The sequence below is a fragment of the Dipodomys ordii genome, unplaced genomic scaffold (assembly GCF_000151885.1).
Source record: "Dipodomys ordii isolate 6190 unplaced genomic scaffold, Dord_2.0 Scaffold18, whole genome shotgun sequence".
Lineage (NCBI taxonomy): Eukaryota > Metazoa > Chordata > Mammalia > Rodentia > Heteromyidae > Dipodomys > Dipodomys ordii.
This window is the reverse complement of record NW_012267234.1, coordinates 7,638,768-7,655,277: the sequence shown is the minus strand read 5'-3', so window position 1 is coordinate 7,655,277 and position 16,510 is coordinate 7,638,768. Positions and strand designations below refer to the sequence as shown.

The following is a 16,510-nucleotide window of genomic DNA, read 5'->3' as shown; positions in this document are numbered from 1 at the left end:
AGACAGATGGCCCCAGTTTCTAAGGTCCTATTCTTCACTACCAGGCCTGTCGATCACAGCAGACCTGTGCAGAGTCTGTCACATGGTAACAGGGTTTCCTGAGGATATGCTGTGGTTGTGATTGGGAGCACGAGGTGCCAAGTGAGTCTGGGTCTTACTTGCACTGTTCAGCAGAGATTTTGACTGTTTCAGCTGCTGCTTCTACTGTAGCCTGTGCCCTTCTGTCCTGGTGTGTACTGAGGAGCTGACTGAAAGCAACGTTCTCCCACTCTGATCCGACCACTCAAATGCTGCCTCGGATGATCCAGAGAGTCTGATGGGCACAGTTGGCACTAACTTTTTTTTCTCCTAGATGCATGCTTCAAGTGGTATAATACCTACCTAGCAAGTATGAAGCTGTGAGCTCAAATCCCAGTACCACCAAAAAAAAAAACCCAAAAAGCTAAAGTGATTTTTCTGTGAAAGTAATTCAGGGCTGGATATAATGGTACACATCTGTAGACCTTGCACATAGGGGGCTGAGGCAGGAGGGTTGTGAATTGGAAGTCAGCCTAGGCTACATAGTAGGGTCCTGTCTCAAAACAAAATAAAAAAGCAAAAACAAAAAACTCATGCAATTAGTGTTAATTATAGAAAACTAGAAGAAAAAGAATCCAAGTTGACAAGTGAACTTGTGTGTCTCCATGTGACTTGAGGTTCAGCAGACTGCTGCTTATCTGGTAAAAGGGGCAGGTGTGTGCTGGGCAGCCTGTGTGTCAGGAGTCAGCCTCATTTTCTGGCTTTTTTGGTGCTTAATTGAAAATGAGTCATAGGACTTTCCTGCCCAGGCTGCCTTCAAATTGTGATTCTTAGATATCAGTCTCTTGAGTAGCGAGCCACCAGCACACATCTTAAGGCAGTCCTCTTTTAGGGCCCTAGTTTGACCCTTTGCTGCTTGACAGTGGATGGTAGGACCTTCAGTGTGGACCTTTTGGGGTTGCCAATCACCTGCTTTTGGTGTTTGGCTGAGGGCCTTGGCTGCCTCCTTATGGATGGAACTACTCTTCCAAGTCACTGTCTGGTGGGTTTCTACTTAGTGTGGCCTACACAATGCCTGCTTGCTGTCTGTCCTCTTCTTTATGGAGCCACACAGGTGGCTAAGTGACTTTTCTTGTATCTCTAGCTTGCATTGTGGTTTTGGTAGTGAAGGGTGGAAACTGAGATGTTAAAGGATAACTCTTGGCTTTGCTGCCATAAGGAGCTTATCTGTTCTTCCTTTATACTTCCTGACTGTCTCACCTGTCTGACAAGTGATATTTCCTCTTCTATGTTGCCCTTATATAGAAGAAGAATTAGAGGGCTGGGAGTGTGGCTTAGTGGTAGAGTGCTTGCCTAGCACGCATGAAGCCCTGGGTTTGATTACTCAGTACTACATACATAGAAAAAGCCAGAAGTGGCACTATGGCCTAAGTGCTAGCCTGAGCAAAAGAAGCTCAGGGAAAGTACACAGGCCCTGAATTCAAGCTCCGGGACTGGCCAAAAAAAAAGATAGATTAGAGCACTTACACTATGGGGGTAAGTACTTCCTCTTCAAATCTCTTCAGATATATCCTGCTCCCTGAAAAGCAAGCCCAGAAGTGAAGTGTTGGGGAGCTAATCTGCTCTATCTCTGTCCTGTCTTTTGCTTAGGAAATGGGAACCCTTGCTTCCTTCCTTCTTTCCAGATTGCCCCAAGGCAGCCTGTATCCTTTGTGTTCTTAGCATAGCCTGGCTCATTACCAACAAGGAAGTGAATACTCAGTTTCTTTTCCTTAGCAATCCCAGGTAAACAGGCATTTGTTTTTAGATGTACTAAGATTAGGCTTTTGAGAATTTTGGACTACTTTACTAGATTCTACTGCTGGAAGAGCCTACAATGCATAATACAGTGAGCAGTGTAGTCCTTAGCCCTCCCTAGCACCAGTCCAGTTACACCATTGTCTGAATCTGTAAGTGACTGTACTGAGGTGTCTCTGGACTTGTGGTAATTGCTGATGAAACAGAACAGGTGATGGACCATGGGCCCATGGTGCATTTGGGAACAGAGGTGAAATTTGAATCTGGGAATGTGCAGTATATTTACGCCTTGCAGGGATATTTCTCATCCAGATGTTTATGTATGGCATCAATACTAGGGCTGGAACAGAACTGGGGAAATGGTGCCTCTGACTCCAGCTGAGCATCTTGGCTCTAAAATGTCCAAGTAGATCTCAGAGAATTGACCACTAGAGCCACAGTTCCACTTCCAGTTTTCTGGAAATAGGAATCTCATGGACTTTCCTGCCCAGGCTGGCTTTGAGCTGCAATCTTCGGATCACGGGCTCCTGAGTGTAGCTAGGATTACAGGCGTGAGCCACTGGCACCCGGCTCCTTGAGCTTTTTTGCTCAAGGATAGCACTCTACCACTACACTTACGGCTTTTTTTGGTAGTTACTAGGAGGTAAGAGTTTCATGGGCTTTCCTGCCCAGACTGGCTTCAAGATCCTTAGGTCTCAGCTTCCTGAGTAGCTAGGATTGCAAGTATGAGCCACCAACGTCCAGTTGTTTACTGTGTTGTAAAGTGAGCTTAGCTTTCTCAACATCACTGTGTCCCTGCTGCTCCTGGCCTTTTCTAACAGTTGTCATTCATTTTCCACAGGGATGATGGTAAAGTTCGGTTTTGCTTCTTCAATCCATTTCCCCCATATCAGCTATTTGGTCAACTGTGCCTTTGCTACACCTCTCTGTGGCTTCCGATTGATGTTCCATGAAGTTCAGACTCCTTCAGCTAGCATGTAGACTATGTGTTCACAGTTTCATTTCCTACCCCAGCTTTGGCTCTTTTTAGGTCTGCCCATCCTGTAACCCAGCCATACTGATCTCAGTTCTTCCCCTGTGTGGCAGCTTCCTTGCCTGTATGCCTTGCCATACTGCTGCTTCTGCATGGCACATACTTCTTTTTTTCTCCCACCTCCTTCACCACGTCTTAACTTTTACTTCCTCAGGGAACCCTTAGCTTTGAAGCAGTGAACCCTGGCTCTCTAGCTCACCCCTGACTTGACATTTTGGAGGACTGAATCCAGCACCCCACTCTCCTGTCCTTAGCACTGTTCTAACACAGAGGCTCTCTTTGGAAATCGTGAATGACCTCTAGGGCTCTCTAAAGAGAAATTTACCACACCTGTTTTTACTGAATTACTCAACTTTAGCAAGGACCCACCAGCTCTGGAAAGCTCAGTCATTTCCAAGTGCCTCCTGAGATCACCAGACAAGTTGGTGCGAATCAGCTCCTCCTGTTGTACCTCTGGCTCTTTAGATATGAAGACCCTGCAGCATGGGTCCAGGAGAACCTGTTTAAGTTTGAGTTTTTCATTCCTCTTCATCATCATCATCATATTATTATTATTATTATTTTGTCAGTTATGGGGCCTGAACTCTGGGCCTGGGCACTGTCCTTGAGCTTTTCAGCTCAAGGCTAGCGCTCTACCACTTGAGTCATAGCACCACTTCTGGCCTTTTCTGCTTATGTGGTGCTGAGGAATCGAACCCAGGGCCTCATACATGCAAGGAAAGCACTCTATACTGAGCCACCTTCCCAGCCCAAAGATACTGGCATTTTTTTTTTTTTTTTTTTTTGCCGGTTGTGGGGCCTGAACTCTGGGCCTGGGCACAGATGTCCCCCAGCTCTTCAGCTCAAGGCTAGCACTCTACCACTTGAGCCACTTCCGGCCTTTTCTGCTTATGTGGTACTGAGGAATTGAACCCAGGGCCTCATCCATGGAAGACAAGCACTCTACCACTGCGCCACCTGCCCAGCCCACTTTTTTTTTTTTTTTATCCGTCATGGGGCTTGAACTCTGGTCCTGGGCACTGTCCCTGGTTTCTTCAGTTTAAGGCGAGTGCTCTACCTTGAGCCACAGCACCATTTCCCATCACATTCTTTTTTTTTTTTGGGTCCGGTCGTGGGGCCTGAACTCTGGGCCTAGACGCTGTCCCTTAGCTCTTCAGCTCAAGGCTAGCGCTCTACCACTTCAGCCCACAGTGCCACTTCCATTTTTTTTTCTTTTTTGCTTATGTGGTGCTGAGGAATCGAACCCAGGGCCTCATGCATGTAAGGCAAGTGCTCTACCACTGAGCCACCTTCCCAGCCCCTCCCATCACATTCTTGAGTATGGTATTTCACTATGGTTTTGCTTTGCATTTCCCTTATGATTAGTTGAATATCTTTTTATGTGCTTCTTGGCCATTTGTGTCTTTTCTTTTTTTTGGTACTGGGGATCGAACCCAGGACGTTGCACTTGCTAGGCAAGCGCTGTGCCACTGAGCTACATCCCAGCTCTTCTTGGCCATTTGTGTACCTTGTTTAGAGGTTCTCCTGTCAAGTCTTTTGCTCTTTTTGTTTGTTTGTTTATCCTGGGGATGTGCAGGGCTTTGCACATACTAGGCAAGTGCTCTACCACTTGAGTCATACCTCCAGACTTCTTTTGTGTGTGTGTGTGTGTGTTCTAATACTGGGGCTTGAATTCAGAGCTTAAGCACCATCCCTTAGCTTTTCTTTTTTGCTCAATGCTGGCACTCTTCCACTTGAACCACAGCTCTACTTCTGGCTTTTTGGTGATTAACTGGGGAGATAAGAGTCTTATGGATTTTCCTGCCCAGTCTGGCTTTTGAACCCTGAACCTTAGATCTTAGCTTCCTGAGTAGCTAGGATTACAGTTGTGTGTTACCAGCACCTGGCTGAACAGTAAGTTTGAGTTTTCATTTCTCTTGTCATTCACTACCTAGGATTGAAGTACTTAACTTTAGTTCTATCTTAAGAATAGATTTTACTTTTTTAGCTGGAGCAAGAAAGCCAGGAAGCTGGAAGTCATGATTTCAATATATGGTACTCTGGCTAAAGCCAGTGGGGTCATGGTTATACACTACCTTGTGTGTCTTTAGCTTCAAAACATTAAGAACTCTTTTCATGAGAAATCAGAATGTAAGGGCTTTCCAAGTGCAACTAGTATGTCAGAAGAGGCTGCATTCATTACTTTTGACCTTTTTTTTTTTTTTTTTTTGGAGTCCAGTCGTGAGGCCTGAACTCTGGGTCTGGGCGCTGTCCCTCAGCTCTTTAGCTCAAGGCTAGCACTCTACCACTTGAGCCACAGCGCCACTTCCGGCTTTTTTTTCTTTTTGCTTATGTGGTACTGAGGAATCGAACCCAGGGCTTCAGGCATGCAAGGCAAGCGCTCTACCACTGAGACACCTTCCCAGCCCTTTTACCATTTTTCTTGTCTTTTACCAAGAAATATTTGAGAAGGGAGATGGAATACTCATTTGATAACCAAAAATTTTGTCTGTGCTTTTTTTGAAGGTACATGGGAATAGGACTCTCAGCTCAAGGAGTCAACATGAACAGACTTCCCGGTGAGTTTAAGAGAACTCTGTTCTCCTGGTCTCTCCTGTTCCATGAGTATCATGGTGGCAGCTCAGAGACTCAGGAGGATTTTATTTGCAGGGTACTTATATTAAGCCAAGCCACTGGAGAAAAAGATAGCAGTACAGGCCATTTTGCAACTGCTGCTTCTCATTTCGAGGAGTCCATTGACTGAGATGAAGGTTATTTGGGTTTTTGGAGTGTGATTGGTGGGCAGAGAGTAGTAGTGGCCTTAACTGTTTAGAGACTTTAATAATCTCTCTCTCTCGGTCTTTTGCCGCGTGGAGTGCCCACCTCTCCTGGTCCCAGCAGGTCCACTAAATAAACCTACCCCTTACCTGAAAAAAAAAAAAAAATCTCTCTCTCAGGGCTGGGAATGTGGCTCACTGGTAGAGTGCTTGCCTTGCATGCATGAGGCCCTGGGTTTGATTCCTCAGCACCACATAAGCAGAAAAAGCCGGAAGTGGCGCTGTGGCTCAAGTGGTAGAGTGCTTGCCTTGAGCTGAAGAGCTGAGGGACAGTGCCCAGGCCCAGAGTTCAGGCCCACGACTGACAAAAATAAAAAACTCTCTCTCTCTCTCTTTCTCTTTTTCTCTTTCTCTTGTGGTATTGATTTTAAACTCAGCACTTTGTAGGCAAGTACTCTACCACTTGAGCCATACCTTCAGCCTAGTAATAACTTTTTGTTTGTTTGTTTGTTTTTTGGCCAGTTGTGGGGCTTGAACTCTGGGCCTGGGCACTGTCCCTCAGCTCTTCAGCTTAAGGCTAGCACTCTGCCACTTGAGCCACAGCACCACTTCCGGCTTTTTCTGCTTATGTGGTACTGAGGATCGAATCCAGGGCCTCATGCATGCAAGGCAAGCACTCTACCACTGAGCCACCTTCCCAGGCCACTTCCAGCTTTTTCTGTTTTTGTGGTACTAAGGAATTGATCCCAGGGCTTCATGTATCCTAGGCAAGCACTCTACCACTAAGCCACATTCCTAGCCCTAGTCCTCACATTTGGCTGGCATTTTGGATGTCACTAGAAATTTACCTTTAAAAAAAAATTATCCTATCAAACCTGTGTCAGAGGATATTACATTAGCATAGATTTTATTTAATATCAACCTTACCGACAATTTAGTCTTCTAAGCCAGAAATTGCATATATCTGTTCACTTTTTGAAGTTTTACATTATATTTCAGTTTGACATCCTCCTGTCCCAGCCTCCTAAGTGCTGGGATTACAGTTGTATGCCACCATGCTCAACATCATTAATAGTTTCTTAGTTAGCTAGTTCATTTTTGTTTGGTGTTTGGTCATATTTTATCCTTTTGTGGGTCAAAATCTTTTTTTTTTTTGGTTGGTTGTGGGGCTTGGGTGTTGTCCCTGTGCTCTTTAGCTCAAGGGGAGTGCTCTACTGCTTGAGCCACAGCACCACTTCCGGTTTTCTAGTAGTTTATTGGAGATAAGAGTCTCGTGGACTTTCCTGCCCTAGCTGCCTTTGAACCATGATTCTCAGATCTCAGTTTCCTGAATAGCTAGGATTATAGGCGTGAGCCACCGGCATCTGGCTTCAAAATGTATTTTTGTGTAAACTGTTCTGTTAATTTAGTTATTTATTTATTTTTGGTGCTGGTTTTAGGGCTTGAACTCAGGACCTGGGTACTGTCCTTTAGCTTTTTTGCTCAAGGCTGATGCTCTACCTCTTGAGTCACAGCTCCATTTCTGGCTTTTTGATAGTTAATTGGAAAGAAGAATCTTGAGGATATGTCTGCCTGGGCTGGCTTCAAACTGAGATCCTAAGATCTTGTCCTTCTATATAGCTAGAATTTTCTTTTTCTTCTGGTGCTGGTCCTAGGGCTTGAATTTAGGTCCTAGATGCTGTCTCTGAGCTTCTTTGCTCAAGACTAGTGCTCTACTACTTGAGCAACAGCTTCACATCCAGTTTTTTTTGGTAGTTAATGAGAGATAAGAGTCTATCAGACTTTGCTGCCCAGGCTGGCTTTGAACCACAATACCCAGATCTCAGCTTCCTGAATAACAGGCTTACAAGCATGAGCCACTAACACCTGGTTCTTATTGTTTTGCAAAGAATGTTGAGCATATCACTGAACAATCACTCTAGATATTGTTGGAATTTGCACATCTACAGTAGGATTTCCTGGCTCCATTAGAAAGAAATTGTTAGGTCTGCCTGGGAGAACAGCCCCCTCCCCGCCATTCCTCTTCACTGCCTGAAACCAGTAATCACCTGACTGTACAGAAATGGGGTTCAGTGTATGTTTTTGGAGCAGGAGCTGCAGACTAAAGAGCAACAATCACTGAATGTGGAGAACGTGCTTCTCTCTTAGAGATGCAACCTGCTCTGAGTTGAAGAGGCAGCTTTTTCTTTCCAGACCCTTTCATTCTAGAAAATCTAAATCTCTAGTAAATGGCAAGGACCATTTGTGCCATTGTCTGCAGGTCACCTGGAGCTGAATGTATAAATGAGGCCTAGCATACAGGAAGAATAGAGGTAAATAGAGTTTAATCCTCTCTGAGGAGGAGCCTGTGGACATCCAGGTATCAGTGAGGAGTTACAGGCAAGTAAAAGAACTCAACAAGGGCCCAGTGTGGTGGTGGTGATGCACATTGGGAATCTCAGCACATAAAAGTCTAAAGCAGAAGTATCACGAATTCCAGGCCCATTTGGGTAACATATTCCAATCCAGCTGGACTAAACAGTGAGGCCTTCTCAATAAATTAAAAAAAAAATCATCATATTCCTCCCCACCATCAGCAGGTGTAAGAAATGAGACATGAAGGGGCTGGGAAGGTGGCTCAGTGGTAGAGTGCTTGCCTTGCATGCATGAGGCCCTGGGTTCGATTCCTCAGCACCACATAAACAGAAAAGCCCGGAAGTGGCACTGTGACTCATGTGGTAGAGCAGTAGCCTTGAGCTGAAGAGCTGAGGGACAGGGCCCAGGAGACAAAAAAAAAAAGAAAAGAAAAGAAAAAAGAAATGAGACATGTAGGTGCATTGAGCCCATTGACTTGTGGGAAGCATCTGTCCTGTTACCCTGGCAGCCAGCCTGGATTGCTGAGTGGGGTTAGTTTCAGGCTGCTGCTTTAGCATTCAAAAGTGATGGCAGACAGCACTCTTTCATCCTAGAAGAGGCTATAGAATGAAAAAAATCACCCTTGATCTGGGCCAGGGAAGCCCTGGGGTTAGCCCTGTGGGGTGGCCCTTCCAGTGTTACAAGGAAACTTGTCAGGGCAGGTCCTGTCTCCTGGGATGTCTCCTCTCTGGATCAGGCTTTGGTTGCAAACAGTAGCACTGGCAGTCCTACTGTGGATCCTTGTGTGAGCCTCCTGGAGGATTGTCACTAGGCAGTTGTTTTCTTTTCTCCATGGGAAACTTGGAAGGCTGCTTTCTGGCAGCATTATGGCAGAGTGAACAGAGTTTCTTTTCTGCCACCCAGGTACTTTGCTCCTGTTAGAGCTGTGGGTGACCTAGTGCCCCTATGTTCCAGACTCTGTGCTGGATGCTTTACAGAGAACATCTCATTTCATCATAACCATATGGCCTTGGTAGTTGATTGTGTACCTGCTCTGTGTTAGGCACCAAGCCCAGCACAAGATAAACAGACTTAGTCTCAGTCCCTGTCCCTATAAACTTTTCCAGGTAGGAGAGACCTGTACTTTGTTAATAAACTCACCTGGGGTCCTATGCACTTTGGTCAGTTCCTTTACAGGACAGTACAGAGTGCCATGAGAATGTTCTAGATTCAGGCTTTCCTGGGAAAGTGACATTTAGGCAGGATTCTGATGAGAGTCAGGTGAGGAATGATAGGATGACAGGAAGTAGGGGGAGGAATAATAGGGAGGAGGAAAGTTCTAAACAGAGTGAGGAACATTTGTGAGGAAGTGGAAAAGATCTGAAGCCAGGTGCCAGTGGTTCACGCCTGTAATCCTAGCCACTCAGGTGGCTGAGATCTGAGGATTGTGGTTCAAAGACAGCCTGGGCAGGAAAGTCCGTTCGACTCTGATCTCCAATTAACCACCAGAAAACCAGAAGTGGCGCTGTGGCTCAAGTGGTAGAATGCTCACCTTGCACTGAAGAGTTCAGGGACAGTGCCCAGGCCCAGAGTTCAAGCCCCTCAACTGACCAGGATGCAGGCCAGTGGGGCTGCTCTGTGTGGCTGACAGGGCTTGGTGAGGAGAGTGTGGGTTTCCTCAGGTGTTTTGGTGGGACTACCTGGGAGGTTCAGACAGGAGTTTGCACACTACTGGGAAGGACAGAAGCAGATGCAAAAAGGCCAAGTTAGGACCTAGGCTACTAAAATGTAGTCCAGAAGAGCATGGAGTAACTTGGCCTAGAAAGACAAGAGAGGAGGGTGGAAATGACAAGGCCTCCTGGAGGTAATGTAGCTAGACTCAGTATCTTTAGGTTAGTGGGTGATTGAACTATAAGCCACTGATGGTGTGCTGCCAGTTTTGCTGACCACTTCTTTCATGAATGCTTTTTTTGTGGTGGGTGCAGTGGTTCAGCCTCCAGCTGCTTGGTAGATGGAGATAGGAAAGGATAGTGGTTCAAGGCCAGACTAGGCAAACAGTGAGATCCCATCTCAGTCAATGAGCTGGACATGGTAGTGCAAGACCTTAAATACTCAGGAGGCCATATAGATGGTAGGATCTCCTATAAAAATAAAGCAAAAAAGGGGTGGCAGAAGAACTCTGCTTGCTCCAGTGATTTCACTCTACCTTAGCTATTTGCATAAGAACCTTCGGTAAACCCTCTTGCCTTGAGGTTATGTTCCTGAAAAGGCCAGGTCTTCATGTGTACAGCCTTGCTCATTCACTATCTCTTTGCCTTCCAAGTGAGCTGCTCTGAGAAATCTTTAGCCCCATTCATTATTCCATGGTTCTGCTGCTCTTTAATATGCCCCCTTCTTCATCCGTATTGCCATTTCCTCTCCCTTGGGCTGCTTCTGTGGTCATGATTGGTGTCTCCATCTCAGATTGCTTCTCTCTACTCTTGTGTTTGCATTGTACTCTTTGCCTGCTTTGGCCCCTGACTGCATTGCCAGAGGACGGTTTCCTGTTCAGCCTCATCTCCAGGTACCTCTGCCCCTTGCACCCCATCATGGCTGGGTGAGTTGAGACTATTCCTTTGTCTCACTGTGCTTTATCAATGTGATAGGCTTTGAGAAGCCACCTTTGGTCCTGGTACCTGTCTGAAGTCAGGTCTCTTGGCTGCAGCCTGCCTTCAACTTAAAGACTTCATTTGGAGCCCAGTTTCATCAAACTGATCTAACCCTGTGGTACTGACGACATAGGAAGAGGGACAATTCTGCTTTCTGGTTTTCTTTCTCTCTCTTGTTTTTGAGATTTTTGTTTGTTTTCTCTTAGTCCTGATGGAACCCCAAGACCTCGCCCAACTAGTGTTCTGTTACCAAATTGTATTCCCCCACTGCTTTGTTTTTTTAAATATGATTTTTTTTTGAATCATGGGGCTTGAACTCTGGGCTTGCCTGGACACTGTCCCTCAGATCTTCAGCTCAAGGCTAGCACTCTACCACTTGGGCCACAGCACTACTTCTGGTTTTCTGGTAGTTAATTGAAGATAAGAGTCTCACAGACTTTCCTGTCTGGGCTGGCTTTGAACCATGATCCTTAGATCTCAGCCTCCTGAGTAGGATTACAGGTGTGAGCTACCGGCACCCAGCTTATCAGAAGTTTCAGTGGGAAGATGTGGAAGTTTTGTTTGCCTTTTCCAAGGTGTTCTTTGGCCTTAAGTGTGAAACCAAGGAACAGGTGTGGCCTCAAAGTAAGAATGTCAGAACCCTTGGCTAAATGACTCAGAATCAGGTCAGGATGATCTGCAGGCAGGTGACTGTACCTCAGCCTCACCCTTGTCTTGGTGAATTGGCACAGCATGGTAGAACAGGGCTGGACAGGGGCTGGGATCCCAGGGAGAGAGAGGTGGGGTTGTGATGGAGAATGGGATTTTCACCTCTCCCAAGCTGAGATGTTTACATCTTGCTCCTGTGTTTTATGCTTTAGAGCGAGACTCAGAGTCTGTTGATAGGAGGTTCACTTGTAGCAGAATTGGGTAGCTAGCATTCTCTTCCTTTCCTTTTTTTGTGTGGAAAGGCACAAGGTGTGGTAACCATTGCCTTGATTAGTACAGCCCTTCAAAGGAAAATCCTGGCTCACTGAGACAAACCTTCTTTGATTGAAGTTGTAGGAAGAGGACAGCTAGAAGAATCATAGTTGGGGATTGGGAGGACAGAAACTATTTCCTGAAGCCCCTGATACTGAAGCCTTGAGCTGGGGGAGCAAGAGGAGGGGTGAGAAAGGACTGTCTGCTTTCCTTTCATAGCATGGTGGAGATCAGGTGTGTATCTTTCCTGTTCTAGAGCCCACCTTACCAAGCCCACTCTGAGTGGGCTGTTAGGTGCCTAAGTCCAGCAGAAAATTACCTCTGTTAGGTGGATCACATTCTGCAAACAGATGATCCTTCACATCTGCACTTGCCATGAGAGAGGAACCACTGATAACAAAGATCATGGCAGGTTCTGTGCCAGATTCAAGAGAGAGGGTGAATAAAGTACAGGATGTTGATTATCTTTCCTTTCTATCCTTGTAAGTGTGCAACATTTGCAGCAAAGTTGTCTGCCTGGAACAACTAGTAATACAGAGGTATTGAACAGAAGAAGTAGAGTAGTAGGTAGGTTTCTAGTAGTTTGGAAATGCTGTTTATTTATACTTGCAAACAGGGACTGCACACTCTGTAGGCTGGGACCCTTGTTCATAGCTGATGAGCCCTGCCAGGTTGATAATTAATGCCAAGCTCTCTGTGAGCTTGTGGTTTTACTCCAGAATTTAGTGTTTCACAAGGGTCTGTCACGGAAGCCATCTTTTTCTCTAGCTGAGTGAATTGAACCCTCAGCGGAAGCCATCTTTTTCTCTAGCTGAGTGAATTGAACCCTCAGGGCCCCACTGTGTGTGTGTGTGTGTGTGTGTGTGTGTTGTGTGTGTGTGTGTGTGTGTGTGTGTGTGTGTGTGTGATGGGGCTTGAACTCTGGGCTTGGGCACTGTCCCCGTGCTTTTCAGCTCAAGGTGAGCGCTCTACCGCTTGAGACACAGCACCACTTCACCACTTCTGGTTTTCTAGTGGTTTACTGGAGATAAGAGTCTCACAGACTTTCCTGCCCGGGCTGACTTTAAATGTGATCCTCAAATCTCAGCCTCCTGAGTTGCTAGGATTACAGGCATGAGCCACCGGTGCTCGGCATAGGGTTTCTTTTTATTTCCATCCTCCTCTCCCAACAGAGCACTTGGGCACAAGCCTGGTATGACTGTAGGCCTGTGTAAACCTTTCAAGCCATTACCTGAGACTACTTAGTAGAGAAAAGAAGCCATCTGGTTGTTGCCCTATGGGTTCAGTCCTATAGTGCCTTGTGGAAGCCCTGTCTGGGAAAAGGATCAGCAAGCCACTAAGCAGCTGCCTAGAACAGGGCACCCTAGAATAGAGCTACCATGTCCAATAAATTGATGTTGCACATCAAAATTTGTGTGTGTGTGTGTGTGTGTGTGTGTGTGTTGGGGCTGGCTGAAACTTAGGTCCTCACACTCTGACTGGGCTTTCTCACTCACAGCTAGTGCTATACCACTTGAGACATGTCTCCAGTTCCAACTTTTTTTGCTGGTTAATTGGAGATAAATTTGTCTGCCTGGGCTGGCATGGAGATCCTCAGATCTCAGCTTCCTGAGAAGCTAGGATTAGATGTGAGCCACACAGGCTCCTGGCTATACCTGTTTCACAGGACAGTGTCATCCTTTTCCTTATTTCAGGGTGAGTGACAATGTAGGCAGATAGCTCTGCCAGATATGAGCCTTGTCCTATCCAGACCCAGTTAAGACCTCTGGCCTCTCCTGGATATCAGGAATGACACGACATAACCTGCAGCAGGCTCCTTTCTATATAGTATAGGCTGTGTCCTCCCCAATGCTTCAAAGCTCCATGGCTTTAAGTAGACATCTGGATTCAGTGGAAAGGCCTGGGAGCCTGTGGGAAGGCATGGTGTCACTCCACCTGATGTCAGCCCTGTTACCATTAACTACCCACAGAGGCAGCCTTTTTTCTTCTTTACTGTGACTTCTATTTTCTCAATTTCTTTTTCCTTTTTTTTTGTCTTTTTGGTTGGTTGTGGGTCTTGAACTCTGGGCCTAGGCACTATCCCTGGGCTCTTCGGCTCAAGGCAAGCACTCTACCACTTGAGCCACAGCACCACTTCCATTTTTCTGGTAGTTATTTGGTCTTTCCTGCCTGGGCTGGCTTTGAACTGCGATCCTCAGATCTCAGCCTCCCGAGTAGCTGGGATTACAGGCCTGAGCCACCAGTGTCTGGCTTACATATTTTTTTAAAGTCACAAAGACCTTTTAATCTTTATGATAGTCATCCTTATCTTAATCTACATCACTTATTATTGTGACTTTCTTGAAGAGCCACTATTAAGAAAAGATCCTGTACCCTTTCTGCTGGCAGCTGCCAAAAGGTATAGCCTTAGATTTGCCTTGAAAGCTCAGGATAATAGCCACGATGGTGCTGTGACAGGGGAATACTGTGACAAGATCATTCTCTGTTGTTTTCCAGCATCTGCTGAATGAAAAATCTCTCTTGATTTCCCATAGTTGAACTGCTCCAGGCAGTAGACCTTTTGTTTTTTTTTTTTGTCGGTCGGGGGGCTTGAACTCTGGGCCTGGGCACTGTCCCTCAGCTCTTCAGCTCAAGGCAAGCGCTCTACCACTTGAGCTACAGCGCCACTTCCGGTTTTCTGGTGGTTTATTGGAGATAGGAGTCTCACAGTCTCTCCTGCCCGGGCTGGCTTTGAACCGCGATCCTCAGATCTCAGCCTCCTGAGTAGCTAGGATTACAGGCGTGAGCCACCAGCGCCCGGCTCTTTTGTTTTTTTTTTTTTAAAGATAGTTGGGATTATGGAGAAAGCATCTGTCTGAAGAGGTGTGGCTCAACATGTTAAACAGCCCTGGCATAGTGTCCTCTGTGACATAGGGGGCTTTCCACAGCAGCCCCAGGCTCAGAAAGCCTCTTTGCTATCCAGCCACAGACTTTCCCCCTCCTTAGCTGGCCTTGAGGGTGACAATCTAATAGCCATTGGGCATGGCCATTGAACTCTGCTAAGTGCTATAAGGACCAGGTGGCTTCCCCAGGAAACAAGGGCAAGGAAGAACAGATAGGTCAAGCTATTCATTGGATATCATTGGGAGAGGTGGATAATGACCAGTGTGGCCCAGGTCCACTCAGGTCATAGGGTAACAACAGGAAGGTGCAGCACATCTAGGCGTCATAACTAAGTTGTTATTCTAGGTGGGGGAGACTAACGTCCTGAAAGAAGTTTAGCTAGGGAAACCCAGGAGCTAAGTAACAGAATTAGGATTTAAACTCAGAATGAGGCAGAAAGATCATGTGAGCCCATGAGTTTGAGACCAGCCTGGGCAAACTTCCATCTCAAAAACAGAGGGGGCTGGGTGCCGGTGGCTCACACCTGTAATCCTAGCTCAGGAGGCTGAGATCTGAGAGCTGCAATTCAAAGCCAGCCCAGGCAGGAAAGTCTGTGAGACTCTTATCTTCAATTAACCACCAGAAAACTGGAAGTGGCACTTTGGCTCAAGTGATAGAGTGCTCACCTTGAGCTGAAGAGCTCAGGGACAGCACCCAGGCCCAGAGTTCAAGCCCCACGACCGACAAAACAAAAAAACAAAAAGAAGGGCTGGGAATCTGGCTTCATTGTAAAGTGCTTGCCTAGCATATATGAAGCCCTGGGTTCAATTCCTCAGTAACACATAAGCAGAAAAAGCTGGAAGTGGAGCTGTGGCTCATGTGGTAGAGTGCTGGTCTTGAGCCAAAGGGGGTCAGAGATAGTGCTCAGGCCCTGAGTTCAAGCCCCAGGACTGGGGGGAAAAAAAAAAGAAGAGGTGAATATGATTAAGTACATTAGTACATGCATGGAAATATAACAGTAAAACTTATTTGTGCAACTAATGTACTCTAATTAAAAAGAAAAAGAAACATCAAATCTCTGATCCCTAAGTCCAATGGTGAATAAATGACCCTTATTGGGGAGATGGCTGGTTTGTATTCAAGTTAGCTTTGTGGGAAGTGGTGCTGTGGTTCAGTTGGTAGAGTACTAGTCTTGAGCACCAAGTGCCTCAGGGACAACACCCAGGCCCTGAGTTCAAACTCAACAACTGGAAAAAAAAAAAAAGAACGAGCTTTCTTTGGGGCTGGGAATGTGGCTTACTGGTAGAGTTCCTTGTTTAGCGTGCATGAAGCCCTTGGTTTGATTCCTCAGCAACACATTAAACAGAAAAAGCTGGAAGTGGCACTGTGGCTCAAGTGATAGTGCTAGCCTTGAGCAAAAGAAGCTCAGGGACAGTGCCCAGGCCCTGAGTTCAAGCCCCAGGACTGGCATAAATAAATAAATAAGGTAAGTTAGCTTTGTGGATGAGGCATGGGCTGGCCTCTTTGCTGGTCAGCCTTTGGTCAGCCATATCCCAGGCCCCCTTTTAGGGTTTTGGTCTAATGTGCTGATGATGTGCTCCAGCAGTAGAGCCCTCTCCACTCTTTTTTTTTTTTTTTTTTGCCATTTGTGGGATCTGAACTCTGGGCCTGGGCGCTGTCCCTCAGCTCTTCAGCTCAAGGCTAGCCCTCTACCACTTGAGCTACAGCGCCACTTCCGGCTTTTTCTGCTTATGTGGTGCTGAGGAACCCAGGGCCTCATGCATGCAAGGCAAGCACTCTACCTCTGAGCCACCTTCCCAACCCATCTCTCCACTCTTTTCTACTCTGGGACTGAGGCCCTGGATTCATTCTGGCAAATGGGATGGCATGGGTAGGCTTCTAGGAAAAAAATCATGTTGAAATCTGGGTGCTGGTGACTCACATCTATAATCTTAGCTACTCAGGAAGCTGAGTTTGAAACCAACCCAGGCAGGAAAGTTCGTGAAATTCTCTCTTTTTTTTGTCGGCTGTGGGGCTTGAACTCTGGGCCTGGGCACTGTCCTTCAGTTCTTAGCTCTTCAGCTCAAGGCTAGCTCTCTACC

General features: G+C 46.4%; 1 protein-coding gene across 1 annotated transcript in view; it reads left to right on the top strand.

Moving 5' to 3' along the window:
• Ranbp10 (RAN binding protein 10) overlaps nt 1–16,510 on the top strand; it is a 51,830-nt gene that overhangs the window by 13,242 nt on the left and 22,078 nt on the right. Inside the window, exon 3 of the mRNA XM_013013026.1 lies at nt 5,354–5,406. Within this exon, the coding sequence (XP_012868480.1) occupies nt 5,354–5,406 (53 nt within the window). The remainder of the gene's footprint in view (nt 1–5,353; nt 5,407–16,510) is intronic.